Source organism: Procambarus clarkii, chromosome 87 (assembly GCF_040958095.1).
Source record: "Procambarus clarkii isolate CNS0578487 chromosome 87, FALCON_Pclarkii_2.0, whole genome shotgun sequence".
In the NCBI taxonomy this organism is placed as follows: Eukaryota; Metazoa; Arthropoda; class Malacostraca; order Decapoda; family Cambaridae; genus Procambarus; species Procambarus clarkii.
In genome coordinates this window covers 6,057,113-6,076,960 of record NC_091236.1, presented here as the reverse complement: position 1 = coordinate 6,076,960, position 19,848 = coordinate 6,057,113, and the positions used below count along the sequence as shown (strand labels likewise).

Genomic DNA, 19,848 nt, shown 5'->3' with positions numbered 1-19,848 from the left:
CCCGAGGTCGCCCTTGTGTAATCCCCAATTTTCTCCTGTAAATATTTACGGGATTACAATTCCAGTTAATGTCTGAAAATTGCTGTCATGTATTTGATATACTAGTATTGATAAAGTTTAAAATGAACCTTTCAAAATTTGTAATAATCAAAACTACGCCCCCGGGTGGGCTCGAACCACCAACCTTTCGGTTAACAGCCGAACGCGCTAACCAATTGTGCCACGGAGGCATATCAGTTCAGTGACCCTATTTTATTATTTAATAAGTGTCATATTTCAAGTGTGTTTATTTATTTATTTATTTATTTATTTGTGCATATACAAGAATGTACATAAGGAATGTGAGGATACAAATATGGTAATTACAGTCTTGTAAAGCCACTAGCACGCGCAGCGTTTCGGGCAGAAAGTTGTAGTATAGTTGTTTAGTGCATAAGTGTACGAAATTAGACATTTACCTATATTCACCTATATTCAACGACTTTTATAGTCTCGTCGTCGTTATTTTAGGGTTGTGGAACCCTGTCAACGTATTTCTCTGGGGTTACCTGATTTCACCTTAGGGCCGCCATCTCTCACATGGGTATGGGGTGCATAATAAGTAAGCTAAACTAAAATTAACTCTATATATGGTCTTACTGTGTATGTGGTTTTATGTATGGTCATTAATGGGGTTGGGAAATAATAATTTGAATATTAATTCATTGTGTCGTGGGGAACAGGGAGCCATGCAGGTTATACATGCAGTACATGTTAGGCTTATACCGAGGTCCTTCCCCCCCCCCATCCCCAAGGTCGAATTAGTCACCCCGCCCAGGATGCAACCCCAAATCTGACTAACTCCTGGGTACCTATTTACTGCTAGGTGGACAGGAGCATGAGGTGAAAGGAAAGACGCCAAACCTTTTCTCTTCCGCCCGGGATTCGAACCCATTTTAAATTCTCCATTGCGAGTCGAGAACGAACCCGTGTGTATACCGGGACTCTTATAGTGTCCCAAAGAGACCCAGTGATCTGTTAGCTAAGCAAACATTACTTCCAGCTACAATGGTAGGTCTCTGAACAACTTTCCTAACTTTTCCGGTCATACATTATATGTAAGTACTGTATTCAGTTTCATGTATGATCGTTAGGTAAGGTTAGACTAAGTTTAGCTAGTCTACCCTAGATCTGGCTATTAGTGAATAGGTTTAGCTAAACTAGAATAGATAATGATGGGTATGGGGTTCATAATAAATGAACTAAAAGCTAACTTAGCCTGTATATATTAGGTTAATCAAGATCAGGTTCAATGGGAATTAAGGCGTGCAGCTGGGATATTAACTCATGCCGTGAAAATATTGCCGCCGCTAACACGACTTGTAGACACCATTGTTCTTATTTAACTGATGCTATCACCATCTGTAATTAATAGTAACTGATACTACCACCATCTGTAATTGATACTACCACCATCTGTAATTGATACTACCACCATCTGTAATTGATAGTAATTGATACTACCACCATCTGTAATTGATAGTAATTGATACTATCACCATCTGTAATTGATAGTAATTGATACTATCACCATCAGTAATTGATAGTAATTAATACTACCACCATTTGTAATTGATAGTAATTGATACTATCACCATCTGTAATTAATAGCAATTGATACCACCACCATCAACTATATAAAGAAAATAATAACGTTATCATTATCTGATTGTCAACTGCCTTTATCTCCTCTCTTGGCTTTGAACTTGAGATAACAACGGTTAATTATAGTCGTCACCTCCAGTACGGCATTATTCAGCTTGTCCTCACCTTAAACATTGTATAACGTACGTAACGTGAAAGAATGTATGTGGCTGGTAAACACTGTACTTAGGAGAGTATCAGTTGCTGGCGCTGTTTTCGCCCTTAATACATACACTAAATTTGTTTGGTCACGAGGGTAAAAATTAAGAGAAGAATGAAAGAAATGTATTAGGACGACAAACTACTGCGGTGTTTCACGGCTCAACATTAAGTAGTGTAAAGGGGAAGGGGGTAGAAATAGACTAAACTACTCTATCCTTCAGGTAGGGGTAGGGGGTTAGAAATAGCCTAAGCTATTCTAGAAATTAGAAATAGCTTAAGCTACTCTATCCTTCAGGTACGGGTAGGGGGTTAGAAATAGCCTAAGCTATTCTAGAAATTAGAAATAGCTTAAGCTACTCTATCCTTCAGGTAGGGGTAGAGGGGCTAGAAATAGCCTAAGCTATTCTAGAAATTAGAAATAGCCTAAGCTACTCTATCCTTCAGGTAGGGGTAGAGGGGCTAGAAATAGCCTAAGCTATTCTAGAAATTAGAAATAGCCTAAGCTACTCTATCCCTTTCAGATGTTTTTTTCTTTTCGTGTCTCAATAAACATACTTGAACTTGAAGTAGTGTAAAACAATTGTACTTTATTAATATTAATTAAACTGCAAATTTTCCTCTACGTAATTTAATCAGTAAAATTCTAATATAGATTCTTCTCGTCTCGTCTTCCTATTTTTAATGCTCTTCCTCTCATAGAGAATAGTGAATCTCCACGAGGAGGGTCAGTGACACTGTATGTGTCACGTGTGACTATGTACACTGTCACATGTGACTATGTACACTGTCACATGTGACTATGTACACTATCACATGTGACTATGTACACTATCACAAGTGACTATGTACACTATCAGGTGCAGCGTTACCCTGCAGCTTGTCTCAGTCACCAGCAGACTGTCTTGTATCTCTCACCTATAGGAACGTTCAGGCCGCTATAGAGACTCTCTCCTCGTTTCCAGTGTATCTATCCTGAGAGCGTCTAGTGTGTCCTCGAAGCTATCCTGAGAGCGTCTAGTGTGTCCTCGAAGGTATCCTGAGAGCGTCTAGTGTCACCTCGAAGCTATCCTGAGCGTCCCTGGAGCTGGTGACTACATCTTCCTTCATCTCTACACCGGCCATACAGCTCCTGCCTCAGGTAATCACAACTAATATGGATGTATAACCAACAACTTAGTACGGCCCAAATGCCGTGAGGTGATGTTTCTCTAGTGAATTCATCTATTTGTTTTTAGTTTTTTTTCGTAATTAGTTTGGAAATATGTGTGTACGTGGTAATATATTTGACGTACAAGTACATACACGAACGTGATGTACGTACAGGTTATGTCTGTGTATAGAAGAGTTCTTACATTCTTATACATGTATCATGTGTTTCCAGCCCCGATTGTTTTTAAAAAGGAAATGAAAACTCTTATAAAATTATCTCGAAGCCTCAGCATCCAAAATTATTCATAGCTAAGACCTTAAGCCGTGCTTAAATTTATTTGTATTATACAGTCCTTGTAGCATCCCAGCAAGCACACTACCCAAGAGCAGTGTTAATTCATCGTTGTTTCCATGTTGTCATGCACTGTAGTATTGTGCCAGTGTTGTCAAGCACTGTACTATTGTGCCAGTGTTGTCAAGCACTGTACTATTGTGCCAGTGTTGTCAAGCACTGTAGTATTGTGCCAGTGTTGTCAAGCACTGTACTATTGTGCCAGTGTTGTCAAGCACTGTACTATTGTGCCAGTGTTGTCAAGCACTGTACTATTGTGCCAGTGTTGTCAAGCACTGTAGTATTGTGCCAGTGTTGTCAAGCACTGTACTATTGTGCCAGTGTTGTCAAGCACTGTAGTATTGTGCCAGTGTTGTCATGCACTGCAGTATTGTGCCAGTGTTATCAAGCACTGCAGTATTGTGCCAGTGTTGTCAAGCACTGTACTATTGTGCCAGTGTTGTCAAGCACTGTACTATTGTGCCAGTGTTGTCAAGCACTGTACTATTGTGCCAGTGTTGTCAAGCACTGTAGTATTGTGCCAGTGTTGTCATGCACTGCAGTATTGTGCCAGTGTTATCAAGCACTGCAGTATTGTGCCAGTGTTGTCAAGCACTGCAGTATTGTGCCAGTGTTATCAAGCACTGCAGTATTGTGCCAGTGTTGTCATGCACTGCAGTATTATGCCAGTGTTGTCAAGCACTGCAGTATTGTGCCAGTGTTGTCACTGCAGTATTGTGCCAGTGTTGTCACTGCAGTATTGTGTCAGTGTTGTCATGCACTGCAGTATTGTGCAAGTGTTGTCATGCACTGCAGTATTATGCCAGTGTTGTCAAGCACTGCAGTATTGTGCCAGTGTTGTCACTGCAGTATTGTGCCAGTGTTGTCACTGCAGTATTGTGCCATTGTTGTCACTGCAGTATTGTGCCAGTGTTGTCACTGCAGTATTGTACCAGTGTTGTCAAGCACTGCAGTATTGTGCCAGTGTTGTCACTGCAGTATTGTGCCAGTGTTGTCACTGCAGTATTGTGCCAGTGTTGTCACTGCAGTATTGTGCCAGTGTTGTCAAGCACTGCAGTATTGTGCCAGTGTTGTCAAGCACTGCAGTATTGTGCCAGTGTTGTCACTGCAGTATTGTGCCAGTGTTGTCAAGCACTGCAGTATTGTGCCAGTGTTATCAAGCACTGCAGTATTGTGCCAGTGTTGTCAAGCACGGTAGTATTGTGCCAGTGTTGTCAAGCACGGTAGTATTGTGCCAGTGTTGTCAAGCACTGCAGTATTGTGCCAGTGTTGTCATGCACTGCAGTATTCTGGCCAGTATGTCGTGTGGCACTTGACAATGTATTAAGAAATCTTCGGCAACTGGAAAGATTCGGTCTGCATAATTGGACATTTTTTCCCTCCCTAGACTCCCTCTCAGGATGTCGCTGCCGAGTAAGATGCGGTGCCTGGTGAAGCAGTCGGAGGCTGAGGGCTACGACCTGACCACCCGCCCCGTGCCCACCCCGGAGCCCGACCAGCTCATCATCAAGGTCCACAGAGTAAGGACACAGCCTAGTACGTCAGGCCTACGTCAGGCCTACGTCAGGCCTGTCATATAAGGGCGTATGTTTGCGTCAACACAAAACAACTCATTCAAACTGCATAATAAAAAATGCCCGAAACCCTATGTGTACTAGTGGCTTTAGGTATTGTATGTACTACCTCTATCTTTAAATCTAACAATGTTTGTACTGTGACGCTGCAACTATGTATGTACTGTTCCTAAATTATTATTATTATTATTATTATTATTATAGATTAAAACTAGCTCTGAAAAATAAAGGTTTCATATGTTCAGAACAAGTGCCAAGTTGCACTGTAACTCAGTAGGCAGGTTGATGCATAGGTTTGATAATTACACGACTATAGGAGTGTTTGGACATAAATATGAACTGCCTTGCACAGACCAATAGGCCTTCTGCAGAGTTATTAAATACCTATATCTTGTTAATTTTTGTACAAGTCCAGCCTAGCCTAGGTAATCCTAATTAGTAGAGTATGGTGTTATTAGTCGGGAACAAAGGATAGCATTTCCAAACCCATCATCTCTCCTTTGTACTTTGTTCGTGAAATGTTCACTAATTATAAAAGTCAATATAATGAACACTGGTATGGGTTGTTACACAGCCTAGATTACCTTAGGTCACCACAAGTCACTTGAGGTTATCCCAAACATTGCAAGTCAGTAACAAATACAAATATTCATTCAGGTAAAGTACATACATACAAGGTGAGATACAAAAAGTTGATGGATTTATAGATAGAGCTAGTACATACAATGCCTAAAGCCACTATTACGCAAAGCGTTTCGGGCAGGACAGTATAGGTCATGCAAGGGTAACCACGTCACCTTATCTCATAGCAGGTCACTAACATTACAGGTGTCCATCTGCGGGTCGGACATCAACCTGTGGAAATGGAACGATGTTGCTCAAGTCATCGCCACCCTCCCCTTTATCCCAGGTCAGTGGGCAGCCCGTGTTTCACCACCAAAGATCACATTCACCACAAAAAATCTACCACTTACTTATCTTTATCAGTCATCAATCAACCCGTTCTCATGAGCGTTCCCAGTGTCAAGGAATTATATCATCCTAAAGTGCCCTATCTTAACCTACCCACGAACAGAAAAAACTTTTCCTTCACGTATCATTGCCGTAGAGGTCACTATGGATATAGCTCAATACCCGATATAAGAACACAACAAATAGGAGCAGAGTGGCGCAGTGGAAGCGTGCTGGGCCCATAACCCAGAGGTCCGTAGATCGAAACTACGCTCTGCTACAATAAGTTTTTTTTTTCCTCGCGGTTACACAACTTGGACCCACGAACAGAAAACGGGACATTATAAATTTCACGAGCCTTCCATTTTCGTCAGCCAGCTTGTGTAGATCTCTGCCTGCAACCCAACTTAATTTCTTTATTATGCGCCCCATATTTATCCCTGGACAATTCTCAAGTCGAATGGTCCAGGTCGGACCGAAACGTCGTCGTCCCTTCACCTTCTAGTGTGTGGTCTTGTCATCAAAATTGCGTTATTAATGACATGGTGGAAATCCAAGCAAGAAATTTTGCAGTCTCCGTGGTGTAGTGGTAAGACACTCGCCTGGCGTTCCGCGAGCGCTATGTCATGGGTTCGTATCCTGGCCGGGGAGGATTTAATGGGCGCAATTCCTTAACTGTAGCCTCTGTTTAACGCAACAGTAAAATGTGTACTTGGATGAAAAAACGATTCTTCGCGGCAGGGGATCGTATTCCAGGGACCATAGGATTAAGGACTTGCCCGAAACGCTACGCGTACTAGTGGCTGTACAAGAATGTAACAACTCTTGTATATATCTCAAAAAAAAAAAAAAAAAAAAATTAGTTTCTGTGAGTTGGGACAGGCAGGACCAGCTTCACTAGCTAAGCCATCCGCCAGGTACAGAGTAACAACAATGGCTGGGAACCCAGCAAAATTCACCTGTTTTGCATTTTCTAAAGATGAGGAGCAGCTAGTGTTGGATTTCAATCACCACGGAATGTGAAGGGTTAATAGTTATTACACACAGAGATCACACTAACGTGATGCAACAAATGAACAAATCCACAAGGGCCGTGACGAGGATTCGAACCTGCATCCGGGAGGATTCGAACCTGCATTGTTTCAAGGGTTAATAGCATCTGGACAATGAGAGCACCGAGTCAACTGCAACAAAAAATTAATAGATTCAGATTCAGATTCAGATTCAGATGTTTATTCAGGTAAGGTATATACATACAAGTGATGTTACATTAATGGATTGATATATAGATAGAGCTAGTACATACAATGCCTAAAGCCACTATTACGCAATGCGTTTCGGGCAAGAAAAACATTAATATCTAGAACTTAATACTAATTGAGCATAAAGAATAAAAGGTGTTGAGAACAAATACAAATAAAGATAAAAAAAAAAAAAAAAAAGGGGAACATGACTGAAAAAGCAGCACAAATACAATAGGTTGACAAACAGTGTTGATTAAAAAAAGAAAATAACAGATATGGGTTGACAATAGAGGAGTGAGGTAGATTACAGGGAATTTATTAGGTAGTGTTTAGTTTTTATCTTAAACTGGTTGAGAGAGGTACAGTCTTTAACATGGTTGGGAAGGTCATTCCACATTCTGGGCCCCTTGATTTGCAGAGCATTTCTAGTTTGATTAAGACGTACTCTAGGAATATCAAAACTGTATTTATTTCTGGTGTGGTGCTCATGGGTTCTGTTACAACCTTCTATGAAGCTTTTAAGATCAGGATTGGCATTATAGTTTAGCGTTTTATATATGTATAATACACATGAGAGAATGTGCAGTGACTTAATATCTAACATATTAAGAGATTTGAGTAGGGGTATCGAGTGATGTCTGGGGCCAGAGTTGGATATTGTTCTAATAGCGGCTTTGTGTTGGGTAATTAGAGGACGTAAGTGATTTTGGGTAGTAGAACCCCAAGCACAAATACCATAGTTGAGATAAGGATAGATAAGGGAGTAATAGAGAGTCACCAGGGCAGGGCGTGGTACATAATATCTGATCTTAGAAAGAATGCCCACAGTTTTTGAAACTTTTTTTGATATATTTAGAATGTGTCCCTGGAAATTCAGCTTGTGGTCAATGAGAATGCCAAGGAATTTGCCATCTAATTAATACTTACGGTTAACTATTGACACGACAGCTTACTGCCGACAGCTACGACGGTTAATATTGACACGACAGCTTACTGTTTTGGAACATATAAATTGCATAAATGTCTGTAGTAAAAATATCCGTCTTCGGGGAGAGGAGAGGCGGCGCGCCGTGTCTGACCAGGAGTAACTGTGAATCCAAAGTCATCAGACTTCAACCAGCCGTAACACGGTAGCGTGTGAATAGTCCTGTAGTACAGCGGTCTACGTTCTCGACTCACAATCTCAAGAGCTCGGGTTAGATCTCCGGCCGGGACAGAAATGATTGGCCACGTTTAATTTCACCTGATGCATCTGTTCACCTATCAGTAAATAGGTACTTTGGTATTGGGGAACTGTTGTGGGTTGCATCCTGAGGAAGGTCACAATTTCGATCTAACGGGATTACCTTGATAAGCCTAAGTGCAAGCCTCGCGTCTCGACACCAAGAATTAATCAAATGTTTATAAAAAATAAATAAAATAATTTATTTAGGTAAGGTACATACATACAATAAATTTTTACAAAGATTGGTTGACTTATAGGTAGAGCTAGTACATACAATGCCTAAAGCCACTATTACGCAAAGCGTTTCGGGCATGATAAACTTTGTTTGTCTCGTTTCCTATGTGAGTTTATGGATGTGTTGGTGTTGTATGTATCTAAACGTAGAGGTGTACATGAATACTAAGCCGCGTCTTGTGTGGCGCACCTGTCATGCGGCCCCTGCAGGACACGAGGCTACGGGGGAGGTGGTGGAGGTCGGGTCCGCCGTCACGACGGTGAGGAAGGGCGAGCGGGTCGCCGTAGAGAACCATTACTACTGCGGCTCCTGCTACCAGTGCCAGGTGAGGCGCCCACATCGTCATCACAGAGATCTACCAGAAATTTAGTAGGTAGATCTACCTACTAAATTTCTAGGTAGATCTACCAGAATTGTTTACCACTTATCCCCCATTTTGCTAACTGCAGGTAGTGAAGACCAGTGATTGTAACCTTAACCACCGCCGCCCACTGAATGGATGATGAAAAGCAAATCAATTTATGTACATCAAGTGTAAATTGTTTAGCTTAGAGACTTAGCTGTGGTCTTGAACCCATTGTTGATATATACATTAAACTGTGTAACTAGCTTATCAAAACTGAAACTTCTTAGCCAAATTAATTTTTGGGTTCATTTACTGAGCTTGTGATGTACAGTTCGTCTTTAGACCAAGTTCATTCCATCCAGCGGTCGACCCCAAAGACGCATTCATCACTTAACATGGTGTTCGTTCAAAATAGGAATTTTCTCAAATATAAAATATTATTGTTAAATATTAACATTGTGAATATTTAGGCATTGGTTAGGTGTTTAGGTTCTGTTTAATATTATAATATATTAACATATTGTGCGTGTATAGGCATAGGTTAGGTTAGGTGTTTAGTTTCTGTTGACGATTATTCGTATTTATCAACCCGTCCTCGACTAAAGTCCATTACATCCAGCGGTCAACCCCACAGACGCATTCATAAATTTTAACTTGCTGTTCATTCAAAACGGGAATTTTCTCAAATACAAATTAATATTATAATATATTAACATATTGTGCATATATAGGCATAGGTTAGGTGTTTAGGTTCTGTTGGCGATTATTTGTATTTGTAGTACGTGGGTGAAGCATTTATAGCGTTGTGATTCGAACAAAATTCGTCAGTGAAGCACTTGTTCCGGATATGTTCGAACGTCAGCAGTTGTGAGTCGTGTGTAAACCGTTTTTCATTCATAAACAGCGGGGGGGGGGGGGGGGTTGGGGGGTTGGCGGGTGCATGGAATCACTTTTGGTGTCTTTGTTTGGAGGACGGACTTTTTGTTGATGAGAACGGCCCGACTCACAGCTGATGACGCAGCCCGTCCTCCAAACAAAGACCCAAAAATGATTCCATGCACCAGCCAAACCCCCAGCTGTTTATGAATGAAAAATGGTTTACACACGACTCACAACTGCTGACGTTCGAACACTTCCGGAACAAGTGCTTCACTGATGAATTTTGTTCGCACCACAACGCTGTAAATGCTTCACCCACGTACTACAAATACAAATAATCGCTAACCTAACCTATGCCTAAATGTGCACAATATGGCATTATAATATTAATTTATGTTTGAGAAAATTCCCGTTTTGAATGAACAGCATGTTAAAATTTATGAATGCGTCTGTGGGGTCGACCACTGGATGTAATGGACTTGAGTCGAGGACGGGTTGGATGACGTTCAAACATTTCTCGAACAGTGCTTCACTGACGACCACTGTTCGAATCGCTACGCTGTAAATACTCACCACGTACTTCAAACATAAATAATCTAGCCAGTTCTCATAAACAAAGGCCAAAGTCTATTCCATGCACCCGTCATATACCCTTGTTTATGAGTGAAAAACGGTTTACACACGACTCTACTGATAACGACCGAAAACTTCCGAAACATGTACTTATCTGATGACTTTTGATGGAACCACAACGCTGAAAATGCTTCACCCACGTACTACAAATATAAATGATCGTCAACGGAACCTAAACACTTAACTTGACCAATGCCTAAACATTCACAGTATGTTAATTTATAGCAATAGCACTTTCGCGGCCCGGGGAGTTAACTGTGTACTATCAGCGAAGTGCACCTTTCGTTTCGGGCGACCGCGCGGCCACACTAAAATGTTTATAATCTTTTTGGTGTACTCACCTTAATATTCCATGTATGTATTTAAATTTGAAATCAATTTGTTCGCAAGAGAATGCTCTAGAGGAATATATATGTAAAATTTCATCAAATTCGACATGAGACCCGCAACAAATAAAAAACTATGGCAACCGTTAGCGGTGAGCGTCAAACCACGCTGAAATGTTTATGATCTTTTCATGTTTGTCAATCCCAGAATTGTGCTATGTCAATTTTGGTATCACTGTGACCGCAATAAAATTCCCTTCACGGACATATGCATATAAATGTAGAATCATAATCGCGGCCCACCCGCAAGAGTGTGGGAAGTGGCTGAAGTATTACCTCTTGGCACACCCGACGGCAGATCGCGGAAACACCTTTTGAAAAGTGTATATTCTTTTCACTGTTCTGGCCTTAATTTTCTATGTACGCACTTAATTTTTGTACCAATGTGTTCGCAATAGAATGTTCTAGAAGAACATATGTATAGAATGTCACACAAGGATGCGTTAGACCGGCACCAAATAAAGAAACTTCGTCGATTATACTCGTCGTGTCAACATTACAATAGTTTTACCCCGAAGATACAAGCAAATTCCGTTCTCCCAAATAGGTTATGTGGCTATTAGAGAAAACGAAAATTTAATGGCAAACATGTTTAAATTATCCCCAAGTCGATCGGATAAGAATTGGATTTTATATAAATATTTTTTCAAAAGCCGCTTGAGGTGCATTCAAGAGAAAAATATATGTCCTGCTCAAGTGACATATGGGTGCTAAATTGTGCGCAATCTAAAGGTCCTCATTTTGAAACCACTACCAGATTGATCGGATAAAATTTAAATTTTTAACATATATTTTAATGAGTCACTCTGGGCCGTGTCGTCCGAGAGGAATCGAGAGAAAAATGAGCGACTAGAGATCTTGTCGCTAGCGCGCGTAAGTGCTAATTTATATTTGAGAAAATTACCATTTTGAATGAAATGTTAAAATTGATGAATGCGTCTTTGGGGTCGAGCGCTGGATGGAATGGACTTTGTCGGAGGAAAGGTTGAAGTAGTCCCCAATAGAACCTAAATACCTACCCTAACCTATGCCTAACTTTACACTAAACTTTATTATACATAATAATATTAATTTATGCATAAGAACAAACCTATTTTTAATACACAGTATGTTAAAATTATTTGCGTCTTGGGAACGGCCGCCGCATTAACGAGCCTGGCCCGAGAACAGGTTACAGCGTACCACCGTAACCTTTGTCACTGCCACCCACAGGATGGGTATGGGGTACATAATAAATGAACTAAACATGAAAATGATAGGCAGTAAAGGAGACAATAAGAGAGGAGGGAGCAAGCAACCATGTTGACACTTTAATTAACATGACATCATGATGACTACTGCAGGAGGGTCGTGGAGACATCTGCCAGCGCATGAGCCAGTACGGGCACGGACGGGGCACAGACCAGGGCGGCTGTTGCCAATACTCGTGCGTGCCCGCCCGCTACTGCTACGTCCTCACCAGAGACCTCACCCCAGACCAAGCCGTCCTTCTAGAGCCCATGGGTACAGTCACTAGTCATACTTAGTGTCCGTAATCTCCTCCAGTACTTGTCAATTAACTAAAATGTTCAGGCGATGAATCACAATAACGTGGCTAAAGAATGATGACCAGACCACACACTAGAAGGTGAAGGGACGACGACGTTTCGGTCCCTCCTGGACCATTCTCACAATCGACTTGAGAATGGTCCAGGACGGACCGAAACGTCGTCGTCCCTTCACCTTCTAGTGTGCGGTCTGGTCATCAACTAAAATGTTCACTCATTTCACCACCTAAACTACCGCATAAATGCAGCCTTTCTTCTCACGGAAAAAGGCCATGTTACCTCTCTACTCATCGTTTTAATCATTTAATTAGTTTATACTTGTATTAAAAAAAATTCCGGCGTCACATATAATTTCATGTGGCTATTCTTTTATATACAAGCAATTATTTACTTTTATGATTATATAATATGCATATAAGTCTCTTACCGTGTACACTGTGGGCGGGTCAACCATACTTACACCGTGTGTATTGTGGGCGGGTCAACCATACTTACACCGTGTGTATTGTGGGCGGGTCAACCATACTTACACCGTGTACACTGTGGGCGGGTCAACCATACTTACACCGTGTACACTGTGGGCGGGTCAACCATACTTACACCGTGTACACTGTGGGCGGGACAACCATACTTACACCGTGTACACTGTGGGCGAGTCAACCATACTTACACCGTGTGTATTGTGGGCGGGTCAACCATACTTACACCGTGTACACTGTGGTCGGGTCAACCATACTTACACCGTGTGTATTGTGGGCGAGTCAACCATACTTACACCGTGTGTATTGTGGGCGGGTCAACCATACTTACACCGTGTACACTGTGGGCGGGACAACCATACTTACACCGTGTACACTGTGGGCGGGACAACCATACTTACACCGTGTACACTGTGGGCGGGACAACCATACTTACACCGTGTACACTGTGGGCGGGTCAACCATACTTACACCGTGTACACTGTGGGCGGGACAACCATACTTACACCGTGTACACTGTGGGCGGGACAACCATACTTACACCGTGTACACTGTGGGCGGGTCAACCATACTTACACCGTGTACACTGTGGGCAGGTCAACCATACTTACACCGTGTACACTGTGGGCGGGTCAACCATACTTATGATAACTTATACACAACCCTTAACACTTTCCGACAATTCCAACTGATGACTTACAATAAGGTCACAAATAGCAATGTTTCATATCTTGTTCCACACGTTTCTCGCATTTTAAATCACAGTTTATTCATTTTTGTATTAAATCTAAACTACAATATCAATCCAATATGTCGAGCTCTGTCGCGAATTTTCACTTTCATAGCCATATTTATAATGGCAGTTAATGCTTTAGTTAATGTTTTTGTGTCTCGATTGGTGCCAGGATAGGCTACCCTTTCAAAGTGGGCGGGATGAATAGACACGGGAGAATATATATATTGACATTTTAGCATGTTATAAGTACCAGTTTTATTTGTTTGTAATATATGAAACTAGACATAACTAACCTCTCCATAAGCCTACTGTCAAATGACATGAAATAAGAGTGTTGTGATGGACAGGTGTGGCGCATAATGCTGTAGAGAGCATCAGTGTGGCAGGAGAGGACGTGCTGGTACTAGGCTGTGGACCCGTCGGTCTCCTGGTCGTCGCTGTCGCCAAGGCTCTAGGTACCTTCCTAGATAATTTGTACATATGTTTATATTCCCCAGTCATATTTTTATACTTATATTCAAGGAATACCAGTTTATCATCGGTACAAGCACAATGGGAGTCCATACAGTTGAGGAACCTAGTGACTTGTGGGCTCTCAGAGGTCTGAATTGCCAGTCAACCATAACATTTAACGTACGATTTAATTTTTTCTATAATTTTACAGCGTATTATAAAATTCTGAGGGTATATTTAAATTGGGGTTTATTTTCGTTAGGGTTTCTGTATTCAGCTGGGAAAATATATATGCTCCGGATGCGTCTCTAGTTCTAATAACGTCTGTGTATTCTAATTCCATACTTAAGCCTAACATCAGTCGCAGAGACTATTATTTATATGTGAACTAACTTTGCTCAAGTACCTTAAATAAGGTTGTTATCTATGGTCACTATGTGATGGAGTGGGAAAAGATACGTGAATTCAGAGACAATTCTATACCAAATGTTCCAGATGTGTAAATATTTAATTCAAAATGATCTGCTACGGGAAATCTTTGCCAAATATCCCCAGTTTGCTAACTGTAGGTAGTAACTAAGTGATTGTAACCTATTCACCGCTGCTCACTGGATAGGGGGGGGGGATAGAAGTTGCACGATAAACATATCAATTGTGACACTAGCTCTCCACATATGTAAGTTGCTTAATTTAGAAACTGTACTTATGGACGGTCAGGAGTACATTATTGATATGACGACGTGCATTGAAATTTGTAACTAGCTCATCAAGACTAAACGAAATGTGGGGTTCAGTCCCTGAGCCCATTATATGCCTCTGTAACCCTTTTCCACTACCGCCCACAAGATTGGTATGGGGTGCATAATAATTGAACTTATGCCTGTGGCCTGCAGGAGCTCGTGCTGTGTACGGGGTGGACGTGGCTCAGGACAGACTCGATCTGGCCATTAAGATGGGAGCTACGGCCGTCATCAATGGATCCAAGGTAAGGTGACTTATAACATCACGTGCAGAATTAATGTCATGGGATTAGTTCTTTCTTTTACTAGTTTACTATGAATACCACATGAGCTTACGCATCCCATGGACAGTGACAAAGATTTTATCCACAAAATGGGTTCCAAACCGATCCACATTGATACAAAAGTGGGGGGGGGGGAGTAAACTAGTTGCAAATGGTTTATATTTGTGTATCCAGCTCCCACACGCCCATCTACGAGGCTGCGGTGGAAGACCAAGGAACATCATGGCTCTACCCACATGTCACGGACTAAGGGCACTACTGGCGAAGATTTTTAGTCGTGTGGTTTTGAATTAAAGATTTATATATTTCTTTAACATTAGTGCTAGATTTACCTTGATTTTTTTTCACATTCAGTTACATATATAGTGATGTAGATTATAATTAAGTTCCTTTGTAGACACAGTTTACATTTGGTCAGCTAACAAGAGATAAAAACATTGAAGCACCATGGAATAATTTCACAAAAGATCATAACTCAAACCAAAATGTGTCCGGGAGGAGCAGAAAATGGAAAATGCCAGACGAGTGACAAAGGTTCCAAAAGGAGCTTTAACTATACCTCTGGAAGAGGTATAGTTAAAGTTCTCTATATATAGAAGTATATAGTTCTCTTCAAGAACTACAGCTTATGAGACGTGCAAGAGGGCGGTTGATATAGCCACCCACGCAGGAATTTAAATAGTAAAAAACAATTGTATGAAGAAGAAAAACTTGCGCATAACACAGAGAAAGTTCCCAAGTACTTTTATGCATATACAGGAAAAACATCCAAGACGTCACAGTAGGACCTGTGATGAAGCAAATTTGACCTCGCCTATGTATTGCCTTCTTCCTCCGAATACATTCTTATACCTCCATCGTCTAACGGTTTAAACCCTGGCAAACCCCACCAACTGCAGATTCCTGAATTTACCTGAAGGCCACCATCTCTATTGGCATTGAAGAGGACAGGAAGCTAGGAAGGTGGCCCTCGGGTAAATACTCACTTTTTAACAATACAGTATTCTTAATTTCCGCCCTTAGAGAACAAACCCTAGACCCTGTCTCGAGCACAGAAGGCCCTGGTCAAATACCTAACCTGTTAAGCCCCAACAATTAAAACTTTCATACTTCGTTTTTTGTCATCTTACCTTTCGAGCGAGCTGCACAAGATCCTGCAGGCTACGAGGTATCTTCAAAGCAAAGTGCACAGGTCTTCATTAATGGTGTGACAAGCCTCGCACAGTCTTCCCAAAATCCTTGGAAATACTCCCAAGATGAGAACTTCCTAAGGCTACCTTCTTTCTTAGCTTCCTCCTGTGGACACACATGGGATGCTTCTCTTCGTACAAAGGCCCACCTCTACCATCAGAGCATGTACATATAGCTCCATTAAGTGTCCCGTCATCGATCATAACACTTTCTATTACGAAGCAATCGAAAACAATTTGTTTACACTGTTCAAACAAGCGCGAACACTCGTGACGAATGCTCCTGACCTACTGCTGGCGGTCGTCCTCCCCAGATGCATTCATCAATTTTAACATACTGTGTATTACAAATTGGTTTGTTCTCGTATATAAATTAATATTCTCGTATATAATTTTTTAATTATCAGGGGAAATCGCCAAGCCATTACGACTTTATAGACCTTGGAAAGGGTCAGGATATTCTCGTATGTAAATTAATATTATTCTACATACAAATTCTATGTAACGTCAGCAGTTGTGAGTCGTGTGTAAACCGCTTTTCATTCATAAACAGGGGGTTTGGCGGGTGCATGGAATCACTTTTGGATCTTTGTTTGGAGGACGGGCTGCAACCCGTCCTCGACTCAAGTCCATTACATCCAGCGGTCAACCCCACAGACGCATTCATAAATTTAAACATGCTGTTCATTCAAAACGGGAATTTTCTCAAGTATAAATTTATATTATAATATATTAGCATATTGTGTATATATAGGCATAGGTTAGGTTAGGTTAGGTGTTTAGGTTCTGTTGGCGATTATTTGTATTTGTAGTACGTGGGTGAAGCATTTATAGCTTTGTGATTCGAACAAAATTCGTCAGTGAAGCACTTGTTCCGAATATGTTCGAACGTCAGCAGTTGTGAGTCGTGTGTAAACCGCTTTTCATTCATAAACAGGGGGTTTGGCGGGTGCATGGAATCACTTTTGGATCTTTGTTTGGAGGACGGGCTGATAACTGCAGCCCATCCTCCAAAGACCCAAAATGATTCCATGCCAGCCCGTCCTCCAAACAAAGATCCAAAAGTGATTCCATGCACCCGCCAAACCCCCTGTTTATGAATGAAAAGCGGTTTACACACGACTCACAACTGCTGACGTTCGAACATATTCGGAACAAGTGCTTCACTGACGAATTTTGTTCGAATCACAAAGCTATAAATGCTTCACCCACGTACTACAAATACAAATAATCGCCAACAGAACCTAAACACCTAACCTAACCTAACCTATGCCTATATATACACAATATGCTAATATATTATAATATAAATTTATACTTGAGAAAATTCCCGTTTTGAATGAACAGCATGTTTAAATTTATGAATGCGTCTGTGGGGTTGACCGCTGGATGTAATGGACTTGAGTCGAGGACGGGTTGCTCTGAGAGTCTGAGTACGTCGAGGCAAGGCGAAACAAACGACTGTTTGAAGCAAATTATGGATCTATAAACAAACAAGTCGTCACGGGTTATCATAACCCTGATGCCTTTGGTCTCCACTATATGATGGGCCAGGTCACAGAGGACTCGGGACCCCCTGTCCTCTCGAAAAGTATATAGCATTTTGACGTATAAATCACCAACGGCTGAAATATGATGTACTATAAATCATTGAAATTGACGGGCTGCCCCATTTCTTATTCGTGGGTCTACAGTTAGGTTCGGGCAATTTAGTATATAATTTTTCTGACGTTGTGATAACTCGAGCTATACAAGCAGTCAGTATTGGACCCATCTAAAAACCACGGGGAAGAAAAGGATCCCCCGGCCTACTCTTCAGTATAGTTCCCCGAGCTTAATTTACTTCTAATGACACCTCAACAGAGAAGAATGGCTTTTCAAACAGATAAGTAATAACACGAAAGGTTACCTGTGGGAGAGGAGGGCAGGAGAGAGCCAGGGAGGCCGTAGAGAGAGCCAGGGAGGCCGTAGAGAGAGCCATGTGGTGCCACGTGTGGAAGGTCGTACTGGGACATCCGACACTGCGGACAAACATCTCGTTTTCTATGCCTAGGTTGGTTATAGTGTCTTGGGTTCGCATATTTTATTACCCCGTATTTTGTCTATTGTGGCAACCCAAGAGGCTGAACACACAAGGCCTCGACCTGAAGAACCACAAGAGTGTCGCACTAAGAACGACACAGTAGCCACAAGACAAGGGGGTAGTGTAGTATAGTCCCGTGGAACTATTTATCATGAACAGTTTATCGAGTATCTATAACTGCCCGATGAATACTTTAGTTTGATTAGCTAGTTTTGAACCAATTTATTTAACAATATTCCAACCCAAAACCATATTTTTTTGTGTAATACAGGAAGACATAAAAGCAGTAGTGATGCAAGTGAGTGGGAACAATGGTGTGGGGCGCATTGTGGAGGCTAGTGGTGCCGCCTCGCTCCTCAACCAGTCCTTTTCCTGGCTACGTAAGGTCAGTCTTAAGTCCTGCATCGTTCTTTTCTTAAAATTTTACCCCACTACATCTCCCTTGCCATTTCAATATTTACATATAAGCCGTCTGATTAAATGGTTTTGAATAATTGGAATGTATTCAGTAATCTATATTCTGCACGTTTGAATGGCATGTTTTTTTTTTAACAAGCCTAGGTATACACAGCAATGTGTATACCTAAGCTTAGGTATACACAGCAATGTGATGCTACCCAATTTTGTATGAAAGATTACAGGGCTCAGCTCACTTACAGGATTAGTCATACATAGAATCAGGAGAGAACATGATTGAGAGTCTATCTTTTAGCCTGCACTAGCAAACTTTGGGTACAGCACAAGAATATCTTCCAATATTTGTAGGTGTATGAAATTGATACAAAGCTCAAAATACCTCATACCATTTGATCTAAAATCATTAATAACTGGGCAATCACAGAGATAGTGTTGGAGACTATGTCCCAGCTCTTGTTCACATAGTTTACAACTGGAATGTTCACCATCGGGAGATTCATTACCTGCAGCCACCTGCCATAGATATCGACATCCCAGCCTAATTCTGGTTATTACAGTATCACTGTCTAGTGGATGTTTTGTGCTGCCCGTACATATAGTTCTTGGTTCTAAACATGTCATAGCTCAAAATACTCGCGCTTTCTGACCTTTGAGTGTCGGTGACTACTGTTCTGTCATCCCCAATTTCCTGAACTAGTGCAGTTTTTACAACAGATTGAATGCCTAGATCTAACTTAATTTCAGGCAAGTGCTTGAAGAGCTGACCTTGAATCACAGAAAATTACTCCTGCAGTATTTGTCCAAGCATTAGTGGTAAAGTTGCAGTGCAGCTAATTCTGTGTGTGGAGCTAAGATGTGCGATTCTCCCGTAGGGTGGACAAATGGCGCTGATTGGACTGCCCAAGGCGCCCCTCCATGTTGAGAATGTCCTCACCGACCTTGTCTTCAAATCTCTCACTCTCAAGACCATCCATGGCCGAAGGTATCTCCATATTCTTTTCACATTTTCAACCATTTATGGCAATGAAAGTACATATTATGCCTCATCTCTATTCGTTTTATTCATGCATATTATCCCAAGCATAAAGTTTGTGAAATAC

The 19,848-nt window shown here is 41.4% G+C and overlaps 2 protein-coding genes and 1 non-coding gene across 4 annotated transcripts in view; 1 reads left to right on the top strand and 2 right to left on the bottom strand.

The window, feature by feature from the left end:
• The window catches only part of PIG-Q (phosphatidylinositol glycan anchor biosynthesis class Q), a 66,084-nt gene extending 49,574 nt beyond the window's left edge, over positions 1-16,510 (bottom strand). The window contains exon 1 of the mRNA XM_069317361.1: positions 16,189-16,510. The gene's annotated coding sequence lies outside the window, so the exon portion shown is untranslated. The remainder of the gene's footprint in view (positions 1-16,188) is intronic.
• Positions 157-230, bottom strand: TRNAN-GUU (transfer RNA asparagine (anticodon GUU)). The gene has a single exon. It is a non-coding gene; the product is annotated as a tRNA-Asn (tRNA).
• The window catches only part of LOC123747010 (L-threonine 3-dehydrogenase), a 19,406-nt gene continuing 2,277 nt past the window's right edge, over positions 2,720-19,848 (top strand). The window contains exons 1-10 of one of the 2 annotated variants that reach the window (XM_069317363.1): positions 2,724-2,876; positions 2,909-2,983; positions 4,734-4,866; positions 5,749-5,830; positions 8,785-8,900; positions 12,163-12,322; positions 13,929-14,036; positions 14,928-15,019; positions 18,603-18,716; positions 19,621-19,730. In XM_069317363.1, the coding sequence (XP_069173464.1) occupies positions 4,747-4,866; positions 5,749-5,830; positions 8,785-8,900; positions 12,163-12,322; positions 13,929-14,036; positions 14,928-15,019; positions 18,603-18,716; positions 19,621-19,730 (902 nt within the window). In that variant the 5' untranslated portion in view covers positions 2,724-2,876; positions 2,909-2,983; positions 4,734-4,746. Of the gene's footprint in view, positions 2,984-4,733; positions 4,867-5,748; positions 5,831-8,784; positions 8,901-12,162; positions 12,323-13,928; positions 14,037-14,927; positions 15,020-18,602; positions 18,717-19,620; positions 19,731-19,848 lie in introns of both variants that reach the window. The other variant, XM_045728945.2, reaches the window with a different exon arrangement.